General features: G+C 39.9%; 1 protein-coding gene and 1 pseudogene across 1 annotated transcript; both read left to right on the top strand.

The window, feature by feature from the left end:
- The first annotated feature begins 528 nt into the window (after positions 1-528).
- LOC115062226 (olfactory receptor 1019-like) lies at positions 529-2,127 on the top strand (annotated as a pseudogene).
- Positions 2,128-3,346: 1,219 nt separating this feature from the next.
- On the top strand, positions 3,347-4,279 carry LOC115062228 (olfactory receptor 142-like). The gene has a single exon (XM_029530858.1). It carries the CDS (start codon positions 3,347-3,349, stop codon positions 4,277-4,279), a length of 933 nt encoding a protein of 310 aa, XP_029386718.1.
- Positions 4,280-13,088: the final 8,809 nt, after the last annotated feature.

Below are 13,088 nucleotides of genomic sequence, written 5' to 3' on the forward strand. Positions count from 1 at the left end.
CTTAAGTGATTCAACTGTTGTTGGATATGATTATATAGTGTATTTTAAACCACACTGTTATCTGGCATACTTTTACTCCAATAACATTTACATGTGTAGATCCTGTATGCGTGTCATAATTGAAATTAGTAGTGAAGATTGTTGAGTAGGTGTAAATAACAGTGTAAGGAATAATAATAACTAACATGAATAAAGTCATTGCAAATGATCCACTTCATACCGATATGGTGGTTTTTGACTCATCCACACAGCTAACTTATAGCTGATGCATTATAAGTCTTAAGACATTGATTTAAGCTCCCTCAGACAAGTGAAACACTTTCCTCTGTACAAAATCAAGCCTTTCGTTTTCAACTGTGTAAGAATCTGTGTAATAAACGGACAATAAATACAGCATTTTGTCTGGTCTACCAACGTCTCTGAAAGTTCACCGCAGTCTGTCTGGGCCCTTCTGGCCTCTGTAATAAGACAGCTTCAGCTGTGTGTGGGAAAGGGGTGGTGGGTTTTCCAGGCACGCCAGTGGTGGTTATGAGCTGGGCTCTGAGTGGTGTGGATAAAGGGTTGTTCTTTCTTGGCTGCCTTGGAAAAAACTGATTGCGGCTTTCTAGCTGACAGATCGCCCGCTTCCTTTCCCCGGTGGCTCATTGTTATGGGCACAATTTCCAAATATTACTCTTTTTTACAACTGTAGGCTGAGAGGCAGTACTTCATCCAGAGACTAAAAGGACTGCTATTACTTTGTAGGAGCTTCTTCACGTCTCTTTATCTCAAAGGTCAGTCCTAAGATGCCAGCTCTCCTGGCTGTTTTATACTCTTATTGTGGCCATCACAGTGAAACTGCTCCTTTCCATTTGAAGAATTTGATGGCAATCTCCTACGCCCACCACCCAAAACAGTGGCCGAGACTTTCTTCCCCTGCTGTTCATCATCAGTTGTCGACACCAACTTCTGCAAATGATTTATAAATGAAATAGAATTTAAATGAAGAGATATTACATAACATAAAGTGGTACCTATTTCCTGCCTCTGGTGCTTGCATTGCAGTTCCTGATCTCTCTAATCAAAGATTTATCAGTACTGACTGTAACATTGCGGTGGTTGGCCAGGACTAACTGCAAGTGCCGTCAATACAAAGAGCAGTTCTGGTACCCCAGCAGCTGGTGACGCAGATTTGTGTGGTGAAACAGGCAGAGCTTATGCTTTGAAATCAGAAAAATGAACAAATGATAGAAAACGTCAGCTGTCACACTCTTTACTCTCTCAAGCTAACATTTTTTATTGGAGTGAAGAATTGTCTTCTTCTTGCTGACCTCGCTGTGGGATTGGGTTATTCTGTTGGGAAACATTACTCTAATCGTCGTCATTGTAATGGACAACAACCTCCATGAGCTGATGTATAGCTTCTTGTGCAACCTGGGCGTCAGTGTGTTGTATGGAACTGTTGGGTTTCATCCTAAATTCCCTCTGGATCTCATGATGTCTCATGTTATTTCCTATGTTGGATTTATGCTACCGGGCTTTGAAATACAGTCATCTGTTTGCAGTGATTTTTAAATCGTAGCCCTGAGGGCATACGACAGGTAGCTGGCAATATGTCAACCTCCAGTGTACCATTCAGCTATGAGAAGACAGAGAAACCACATCTTGATGCTTTTCTCCGGGTTCTTGTCTCTTTAATGTTTGTTAATGAACACTGCAACCTTGCTGGGATCAAGGCTATGTGGCTCACACATGCACAGGATCCACTGTGTTAACTGGATGGTATCTACTCTTGCTTGCTCACCATCCAAAGCATATAATGTGGTCGCGTATATTAATGTTGTGTTTTATTTTGGGATTTTTGTGTTAATTTTTCTGTCTTACATGTATCTGTTAAAAACAGCCATGTCATCCAAAGAAAGTTGAGGAAAGTTTATGCAATCTTGTCTTCCAAATTTAATCTCACTTGTAGCTTTTGCTATAAGCATCCTTTTAGATATATTGTACATGAGATTTGGGTCACCTGATATATCTCAAGATCTCAATAAACTAATGGTAAATTAATTTCTGCTTCTTCCCCCTGTCATGAGTTTATTAATATACAGAGCCAAAATTACCAGAACTTATAGGCGAAATAATAGGAGATAATAGATTAAGGCATATTAGATTATTTATCAATTATTAATGGATATTCATTGCCGTCAGTTTTGATCGGACAACGTCCTCTAAAAGGGACAGTCCCTATGAACCTGTCCACAGCAAGCTCTGTTAGATAGCATCTCCAAATGCTCATTCCTTCATTCATCTTCTACCGCTTATTCGTTTCCGAGGGGAGTGCCGCAGCCAATCCCAGCTCACACCCTAAATATGTCACCAGTCCATCACAGAGACCAACAACCATTCACACTCACACTCAGGCCTACGGGCAATCTATAGTCAACCGTAAAATGACTCATACTGTTGAACATTTGCAAGCGCCTCTCAGACGAGTCCACAGAACAAAGCCTTTATTCTGCTTATCCCTTCATAAGATGGACTGGTGTGTCATTTTAGGTTTTGCGTTAGGGCACAATGTGTGACTGTTTTGCTACATAGCAACTGCACATTGAGCGATAACAAAGCAGAAAGGATAAAATAAATCAATGAATGTGAAAAACCTGATGAGGATGATGATGATGTGAGTGGATTGTTTATTTGGAAGATTTTTGTAATGACACAACAATCAGCATTCCTCAGGATGGTCTGGCCCTCACTGTGCCATAACTGAGTTCTGTTTCTATTGTTTTTCAGGGGGTATGCTACATAATTGGCTGATCTGCCTTCTCCTCTACCCTTTTGTCATTTCAGGTGAGACTGCCTGGTCTGTAGCCTAAAAGGGTTAACCAGTCAGCACAGGGACATCTGCTGGCTAATGCTTTCTACTGCATTTGAATTGGTCAAAGCAAAATTTTGTTAAATGCTGAAAGACATAATAGCCGTATTTGGTCATGTGCTCTTTTAACCACACAAAGAGCTGATCTTTAAAATAAACTCATGGATTTTTACATAGAGCATATTATATATGGTATGGTATTCATAGTCTTCATGTTGTGTGCTTAACAAATTGTTTTATTTCAAAGGATGAACGTTAAATCTGGTTGAAAAATGTTGATCGATGTTGTATGTTGTTTATTTTATGTGATACTCAGGCTTCAGTTACTACAAGTTAAGTGTAGCATGTTGAAAAAACAGGTGCCCTCTCTCTGGGCGTTAATTGGCTGATTTGGAATCCCAGCTCATGTTTCGCTTCAGTCAGACAGGATATTAATGACAGTGGGATGAGAGACCAGACGCTGTTTGTGACTGAGGTACCACACACTTTTAAACCATGATGTGTAATGCTTCTTTGATAACAATGTTTTTTCTCTCAGGTTTAAACGAAGCGAAGAACCACCAGTTTACTCTCTTCTCTCTCACTTTGCTGTGCTATTGTGTAATTTGGCTGGTAAATATTTGTCTTATTGTGACCATCATCTTGGATAAAAGCCTCCATGAACCAATGTATATTCTGTTGTGCACGCTCTGCATGAATGGACTTTACGGGACAGTAGGTTTCTACCCCAAATTTCTCTGGGATCTTCTCTCTCCTGTTCACGTTATCTCTTATTCTGGTTGTCTTCTTCAGGCTTTAGTAATGTACTCTTTTGCATGCAGTGATCTGTTTATTCTTGCAGTAATGGCATATGACAGATATGTCGCCATATGCCGACCACTGGAATATCACGCTGTCATGTCCAAGCAAAGTCTCATCAAATTTGTGTGCTTCTCTTGGTTGACACCTTTCTGTATTATGGCCTTAAATATTTTTCTGACGTCTAGATTAAAATTATGCAGCTCATGCATTGCCAGACTGTTTTGTGTAAATTGGATTATTGTTAAACTTGCTTGTTACCCAGCAGAAACTATTGTTAACAACATAGTTGCATACATGACTATAATAATTTATGTATTTCATGGACTTTTTATAGTTTGGTCTTACATTTCCCTGATTAAAATGTGTGTACATTCCATAGAAAATAGGTCAAAATTCATGCAAACCTGCGTGCCACACTTACTCTCTTTATTCATTTTTCTAGTGGCTATTCTTTTTGATGTTATGAGCATGAGATTTGGCTCAAAATATTTATCCCAAAGCCTTCAAAATTTTGTTGCAATTGAATTTCTTATCATACCACCAATTATGAATCCTCTTATTTATGGTTTCAAATTGACTAAAATTCGGACCAGGATTCTAGCTTGTGTTTCTTTTAAAATGAAATGACTTTTTTTTATTCCACAGTAAGGAAACAGCTGTGAAGTACAATTATTCACTGGTAGATGATGATATATATGTATAGATACACCAACTACCAGTGGCCACACATTGAAGGCTAAATTACATTGTATCCCATTTCTCTTCAATAAGATATGGTAATTACAATTAAAATATATTTTTAACAATCACCATCATTCAGCCTATAATCTGTTATCACTGTTTTTAATAGCCACCCTGTAATTTAAGAAAAGTAGAGAACCAATAAGAACAACCTATATATGCTATACCCTGTAATTCACCCCATGTTTAAAACTGTTGTTGATTGCCATCCTCCCCGTGGGACCTTAGTAATTGTAGACTGCCATCTTCACAAATAGAATTAGAGCCAACTGGCTCAATTTCTGAGGTAGTGAACATATTAAAGGCAAAACCTGAGTTTCAAAGGCTGTCCTTTCCTCTCATTTCTTTCAATAGACAATAGAGCACCCTTTTTAATTTAACTCAAGTCACCCTCTTCTTCTCAAAATAGAAGAAAAATAAATGATAAATAAACAAATAAAAATACTGAGTAAGCATTTGCTCTTTCCTACCAGTTGCTTGCAAAACCGTCCAAATCGTTGACGTTACTCTTTCAAAATAAAGGCACCTGACTTCATATTGTAAAATAACACAACTACGTTTTATGTCAACTGTTGTTTGCGAATTGAAATTTTGAATGTGTGGGAAAAAAAGCCTTGACATGGCCATTCTGCTACATGCAGTGTACAGATCGTTCTTGCTAGAACAAACTGATGTCTTTCTTGTAAACTGTGAGAAGCCCCCCACCAAAAAACAAAAACTTTAAAAATGGAGAAAAAACTATTTCCAAACACACCCACCAGCATAAAGACATTTAACAACATTTAAACTCCACTGTAATGGAGAATATGACACAGGCAGCTGCAACAGTTATCCTGGAAAAACAAAGTCATAAATTAGTAAAGTAAATAAATCATAAATCATAAAGTAATAAATGTATGTGAAATATTCTAACTGCATTAGGGGGCGTGTAAATTCATAATGCAGGTCATATTTCATTTGGCACCTTACTTATCCATTTCATCCTGATGCTGTGTCCTTTTTTAATGTATAAATGCCAGCTATCTGTCTGAAACAACTGTGTTTGATTCCCTGTTTTAGCTTTAATGTCTCGGCCGCGTGCCTTTTGAGGTTTTATTTTGAAAACCCTTCCGGGAGGTGCGGGGCGCTGGCGGAGGACGACACCAGCCGGAGAGAGCCCGGCGGCGGGCAGCTCAGTCCTGAGGTGACCGTGCTGTACCGACTCCGCGACGCACGGCGGCGGTAACGCACCGTTTCGTCCGCCGACCGGGACCGGGCCGCGGTGAAGAAGAAGGCGGCCGACGTTCAGACTGCTGTGTGAACACTGCAGTACATGCGACCGTGCTACCGCTCCGAGCTCCTGCTTCGTTTTTCCTCCACCGGCGGCGGCGGCGGCGACGCGCAGGAGAACCGACGGCTGTGTTTCCAAGTGAAGCGGCGGAGGAGATTCCGACGCGCCCGGAAGCCCGGACACCGCGTTACCGCACGGACGGTGAGTAGCTTGTTTTTTTTTTTTTTTTTTTTTGCGTGATATTTTTGGGACTGCGGAGGATGAAATAAATGGAGCTGCTGTTATGATTTTTGGGTTCCGGTTGTGTTTATGTAATAGCAGGTTGCTAATCCTCCAGAACAGAGCAGACATGAGGACCCGCCGCTCCAAAAAAAAAAAAAAAAAAAAAAAAAAAAAAACATCTTTCACAGCGTCGCTGCTCAAACTAAATATTTACTTCCAGGCGCTGTGAAATTGCGGTGTCTATGCAGCGAGACTGTGGGATTTATGGCTGTCATCTCACCTCAGCCCCCCTCCCCTGTCAGTGCAGCCTGCCGAGAGACTCCGCATCATGTACAATTCACACATACTGTAATATAACGCTATGCTAGCTGCCGCAGCAGCACCAAGTGTCATGCAGGTTCGTCCTACAGCCTTCAGACGTTACTCTGATCTGGGAACATGAGAGTGTAGATCCACCGTCCATTGAGCAGACCCAAGCCAGAATAATAATAATAATAACAACAATACTAAAATCACCCACACTTCATCTGGATCCCGCGTTTCTTCACTTCAAGGGAAGGCAAGACGGAAATCAAAGCAGGGAATATGTTGTTGTCATTTTCACGACCACAAATGTGGTTAAGGCAAATTGTGTGATTTCTCACGGTGCAGCAGCCACGACATGACTCTGTTCCTTATCAACACACAGCTCATCTCCAAGGCCATCAGGGGATTTTACTGGGCTGCAGTCAGCTGGATAATGTTTTGATCCTGCGTTTAGAGGATGTATGGGCTTATAATTATCAAACACCACCTGTTTAAACCATTACCAAACTTTCTGTAGCAAAGAAGTGGTTCAGGTTATTGAACAGAAAAGATTAATAATTCATGTTTGAGCTGCCTTCTATGTGCCACTGCCACATGTCTTTTGGAGGCTTTTATAACCAAGTATAATATTTTGCTATCATCGTATTATCTGTCATCAAAATACCCATGCTCCTTAAGAAGGCTCTACTCAGTTGCTCATTTTGCCACTTCTTGAAGGAGGCTGATGATAAAATTTGAGATTTCATTATCGGATATTAACCCGTTGCTTTTTTGTTTGTTTTTTCAGAACTGAGACACATGTTCAGATTTTTCTTAAATGGCCTAAATTTTGTGCTTACAGTTAAAACTGCTCGCATATTAAAACTTTCAATTGAAATGTGATAACAAGCACATAACAGGCGGAAATATTATTTATACCTAAGGTGCCACATTATGATAGTGTAACTTGACATTGGCAATAAAAGTAAAGACAAAAAGTTGATTACGTGTGAAGCATTACATGTCCTGTGAACCAATACTAATAGGGTTTGGATTTGTAGTGAACTTTGATACCACCAAACCTTTTACTGTGCTCCCTAAAAAGAGAAAATGATTAGCAATAATAATAATAATATTAATAAAAGAGCCACAATAAATAAACTATGGAGAGAAATGTGTTCACTAACTTTGCCAATTAATCAAAGTTTGTGAACACATTTCAGGCAACTCGTTAGTGCTGTTGCCCCACAATAAGAAGGTTGCGGGTTCGGTTCCCAGCCTGGGGCCTTTCTGTGTGGAGATTGCATTTTCTTTCCGTGCCTGCGTAGATTTCCTCCCGGGTACTCCGGTTTCCTCTTACCATCCAAAGATACCATGTTTGGGTTAACTGGAGACTCTAAATTGTCCGTAGGTCACAGCGTGTGTGGCTCCAGCACCCGCTGCGACCCAGAAACAGATAAGAAGTAGAAGATGAATGAATGAGTACACTCTGCCAGCTACAACATAGCTGAAAGTGTTTGCCTTGAAGGACAGATGCCTTTTAGACAAAGCTTAAACATGTTAGAAGAATCCCAGTGTTTATTCTGATCTTTGTACTGGAAAGTCACTATTCCGTCTGAACCTTTTCCGTTATTGCGTGTTTTCAGAAATGGGCTACTGGGTGCAGTGGTAAATATTGTTTTTTGGAGGTGGGGATCGCTGCAACTTGAAGAATGGCAAGTCTCATAGAGGTCCTCTCATGTTATAGAGAGTCTGATCACACTCATCAGTGAGAGACTTGTACTTTGGCTAAATCATGCAGATTTTACTTCTGACCTTTTTGAGGGCTAATATGTTCCATTTGGGTTGTCAGACACAGTCATGCTGATATCACAGACTGTATGTTTGAATCATGTTGAATTATACAGGCAGGTGTTTCTGCTAATTTGTCCACCACATTAGTTTCAACAAGGGAGCATTTAACAGCTGAAACACCTTTTTGAGTGAGACGATATCAGCATTCAACCTTGAATCGGGTGGTGTTTCCTATTAAAAGTGTGTGGTGGGCTGTGAGACTTAGCTCAAATGAGAACCAAAGACATTTTCCGTGAAACAATGTGGCATACTTGAGTTATTTTGCAGAACAATATGCAAGCAGGGGCGACCTAAGCAAATATAAGGGGCCGGCTGCTCTGGACCTTACTGTACATACCACAGAAATGCGGCAGCACTGTTCCAATGGTGACAAGTTTAAGGCAGGGAAAATATCTTAGACCAGAGGTGGGGTTTCCATTCCAAAATGACACATAATTTTGTGTGTGCGTGTTTTGAAATCAAATCAACTCAAATCAAATTTATTTATATAGCACCAAATCATAAGTGTTACATAAAGGCACCTTACATATGAACATGTCTAATTGAAACTCTTTACAGAGTTCTTAAAGAGACCCAACATATCTGTTCAAGAGTAAACAATTGTTTGTGAGGGAAATTCACTTAGTGTTGCTGCATTGAATCTGCTCAGGAAAGCTGCTAGCAGCTGAGATGCTGCACTGGCTCTGGGTCAAAGGACCCATGCAGCAGCAGCAGCAGCAGCAGCACAGAAGAAGAAGTAGCAGAAAGGGTGTGACTCCTAATACTGATGCTAATAGGTTTGTGCTGCCTGTCAGGGAAAGGAGAAAACTGCTCTCCTTTAATGGCTTTATTATCCAATAACTGGAGGCAAAAATATCGCCAAAACCTTCACACAGATCCATGTGGACATAACTGCTTCTTTTTTAGATCTGTACGCTCTCTACCCTGAGGACATTGTTGTTTGAGCCCTGACGCATACAACATTGCAAAATCATGGGGATAAAGGACTAAAAAAAGACAATAAATTTCCTCATGATTTTGCTGATGAGAGAACAGATTTGAAGGAAAACCACACAGGCTCAGCGTCATTCATTATTGTGATTAGCTGCTGGATAAACACCCTATGACCCCGTTGTCCTGATGCAAGTCTTTCCTAAATTTCTTACATGAATCCCTACATGGAAAAAATATGATTCATGACCCAAATGTGACCTCTAAAACTAAGAGTAGACCTTGTTTGACAGTTGGTTTGACTTTGCTTTTTCTTTTTACTGTCTCTAAACTAGTGCTGTCTTTGATGGTTATTGCACTGTCAGGAATTGTGGGGTTTGCAGACCAAATGAGCACCTGCCAAGCACCAGATTTGGGCAAATTGTCCCCTGGGGATAAGAGCACCTGCTAGCCTGTTTGCAGGGGAAATGTTCGAGGGCATAGGGTGGATGAAACAGAATCACTCTGGCTCCCTTCACTGTGGATGTCTTCCTGAATATGTTCGCTTTCATTAGCAGGGCAGTGTTAATGCTGCAAAAACAGATGTCAGTGTAGTCTCATCAAAAGACTGGTACAACCAAGTTTCATTAATTTGGCTTCCCATAGCTTCAGAGTGATTGTAACATGTGTCATCAACAATACCATAAACAGGAATGTGGATGAAAACAAGCTGTCTTTCTGCAGGGGACTCGTGGTTCTGCAGTTAATAATGTTCTCTTTACCAGCAGGAACATTCTTTCACATAGTTTGTGTCTAAAAGCACTTGTGAACTATCTGAATGAACAAAACAGGAACAGTCCCCAGCCCTTCCTTATCAGGGGCCACTTCCATGCCATTTTCAGTAAAGCGCTCTTCATCCTTTTTCCTGAAAGACTGCAGGCATCCTGTTTTCCTCTCTGTCACTTCGTTATCGATACAAGTAAACATCAGCTGCTATTTCATTCTGTTGCATCAACCATTCAGAACCGTGTGACACCTGGCGGTCTGCCCACCTTCCTGTCTCATCTCTCTGGAGGTGCCCGATTTAAAAAAAAAAAAAAAATTGGTTTGACTTTTAAATGAGAGTCGGTATTAAATGCAAAGGATATTAGCTGCACTACATACATGTGAAAAAGGTAAGGGTTGGTCATAATGTATTGGCAGTGTAGAGCCTAAAAAAAGAAAGAAAATCTGCACTGGTCCTGCAGAAGATCACGTGGTGAAACAGACTCGCATCTGTTTTTGAGCACATTTTGACATTATACCAATATTTTTGAAATGGAATGTATGGTGAAAATACAACTTATTAAAGAAACGAATTTAACTTTCATAACAGTTCATTCAAAGACCCCCAAAAGTGAATCTCTGATCTTTGATGAGATCCAGGCACAGCCAGAGCTGACACGAGGACAATTAGACCTGAAATAAAAGATCATCAACCCAAACAACAAAGAAAGAAAGAAAGCATAAGCAGTACCTCCTGTTACTGAATTTGATCATTTAGGTTGCCAGGATGGAAAAGAGCATCCCATTAAGAGTATCATGATGATAATAAAGTCCTGATGTATTTTCATAGACATGAGAGTAATTGTTTAATATGCTTTAGAGATATATTTGTTTAAATAACTGAGTGTTGCATTTTCACTTCCTGCAACAATAATAAAGCAGTGAGTAGTCAACTGTGCAAAAGACAATGTTCCAACTTGTAATGTGTCATTTCTTAGTATAAATCTGATAGGTAACTGATTTTTCTTGTAATAAGCTTAGTCCCAGTTCCAACATTTCCTTGTGCTGCTGATTAGAACATTAGAACACATTATATCCAATTTATGACAGCTTCAAATAAAATATGCAAACAAATGTTTGAGTGCCATGTATACAGTTTGCACTCTGTTGCTTATCCTCCTAACACACTGACACTTGCATTTTAAAAATATAATTCCCAGCTATGAAGTTAAACTTGGCAAAAATGAAAAATAAAGATTGGGCAAAAAGAAATAGTGACCTAATAGAAATTAATTTAATAAACAAAAGGAAATACTAATACCATGTGCACTGGGGTCCATTCTCATTCATTGACTCCTGATTACCAGCTGTGTGGACACATGAAGTGCAAAATCTAAGGATGACTGATGGGTTGTTTGATCCCCATCAATTACATCTAAGGGAATTTTTTTACATCTTCTGTAATAATAGCTACTTTTGTAAACCTCGCTATTATTAATGGAGTCGTATGTTTGAAATAATAAATGAATTACAGTGTGTACAGATACTGTGCATACAGTTGATATCCACCTTGATAATTCTGCAGTGAAGTAGGACAGAAGGTAAATGGAGTCCAGAATTTGTGATTAGATCACACCAGCCATGATACCTGTCATCATGATGATGTTCCAACACGAGTACTCAGTAATTCTGTCAAACCAAACTACGTACGTGTAGTTTCATGACTGTATCTTTTGTGTTTGTGACACTATCATGTTGACAAAATCTTTCCACAGGCAGATAAACACTTACCAAAGTACCCAAATCTCTTCTGTGGTAGTTTCAACTCCAATGTCTTCAGGACCACACACAAACTCCCACTCACACACACGCACATAGTGAAAACAATACCAGCCACACTTTTGTGGATAGTAACCATCATTGTTCTTTGATCACAGTTTGATTTATTTCTTGTCCCTTCTTTGTGAATTGTGAAGTGACGGCGATGAATCTGGATGTGTGGGTGAATGAGTGCCTTTGTTGAGCAATTCGTCCCACTTGCCTCAGCAAGCACAATATGAAAACAATTTGTGTACCAAGCAGTCATGTCAATTTTTTATCTTCAGCACAGAACACTGAGGCCACAGATGACCTTACTGCTGCACGTCACTCGGATGGTCAAAAGTCATCCTACAATGCTACTGCTCGCCGCCCACTAAAAATTAGAATTGGAATAAATTTTCAACTTAATTTTGCATGAGTGACCAGTTTCGATCAATTAATCAGTCTGTGTAAAACAAACTGTAATAGAGGACATTTGCTCACGGCTACTGCCATTAACTATGAGCTGCTGTTCAGAGTGAAAGGAGGGCATGAATTGGGTGATAGTAAACATCTGTCTATGTAGCATAACAGTCATGTTGGCAGACTTGTGGTTTTTTGCATTATGGGCAGTTGTGTTTGCCTTTATGAATCTGTTCAGCTGAACCATTGGATGGTAAAGGGTATAAATTTATTTATGGTGTATTGCACACATATAATGATGGTTTTAGCAAAGTTTCTCCGAGGCATGGTGCTCCCTGTATTCTGTGGAATCCTCAGCTTTAGCTTCAGTCTTATCAAGCGCTGGACATTGACATTTTAACTCTGTAGCTCCAAATGTGGTAAGACAGTCTTGGTGTAGATACTGAAAGAATACTTTGTTGCTTTTATATAAACTACATTTGCTGTTGATCATGTTGATAAATTTTGGGCATTTTTCAGCTTTGCATCGCCAGAAGCCATACAAAAATGTCTTTGAAAATATTGCACCAAAATTAGCAGCTTTATCTTTAATCGACCCCAATTTCAAGTAAAAAAAAATATTTAGAGGAAAGAAACAGGAGTATGCTATTGAAATGTTTTGTTTTTTTTTTGCATTCTGTGGTAATATTAATTTTCTGTCTGTACAGAATGAAAGCAACGCCAAGTTTCTCTTAACCTTCAAGGCATTCTATGTTAAGTGCGCTTTACCTTTCAGGAGAAAAACCTCAAACAAAGATCAAGAAACACTTTAATGTTCAGTTGCATTTAGCTATTCCACCTTTCAGTCTCATACACTCCCATCACATGAGGATTGCTAAACTTTTCACAGGTTACATCAAATTGCCAGTAGGTAGAGGATACAGTGGCTGTCTCTCTCTGTCTGTGTGTGTGTGTTTGTGTGTGTTTGCTGGAGCTGCCCTGGACAGGTAGCCAGTCCATCACAGGGGTACGGACAATTTAGAGTGACCATTTAACCCAAAGATGATGTCTCTTAATGGTGGGAGGAACCCAGAATACCTGAAGGAAACCCACAAAGGCAGAAGAACACACTGGCTCTCTCATATGCGCACAGCCACTGTGCGCTCTTGTGGGAGGGTTGCAGGAGCA

Source organism: Echeneis naucrates, chromosome 21 (genome assembly GCF_900963305.1).
Source record: "Echeneis naucrates chromosome 21, fEcheNa1.1, whole genome shotgun sequence".
NCBI lineage: Eukaryota > Metazoa > Chordata > Actinopteri > Carangiformes > Echeneidae > Echeneis > Echeneis naucrates.

Excerpts from the sequence above, each read along its gene's own strand:
- LOC115062228 (XM_029530858.1), top strand. The coding sequence starts at position 3,347 with ATGATGTGTAATGCTTCTTTGATAACAATGTTTTTTCTCTCAGGTTTA.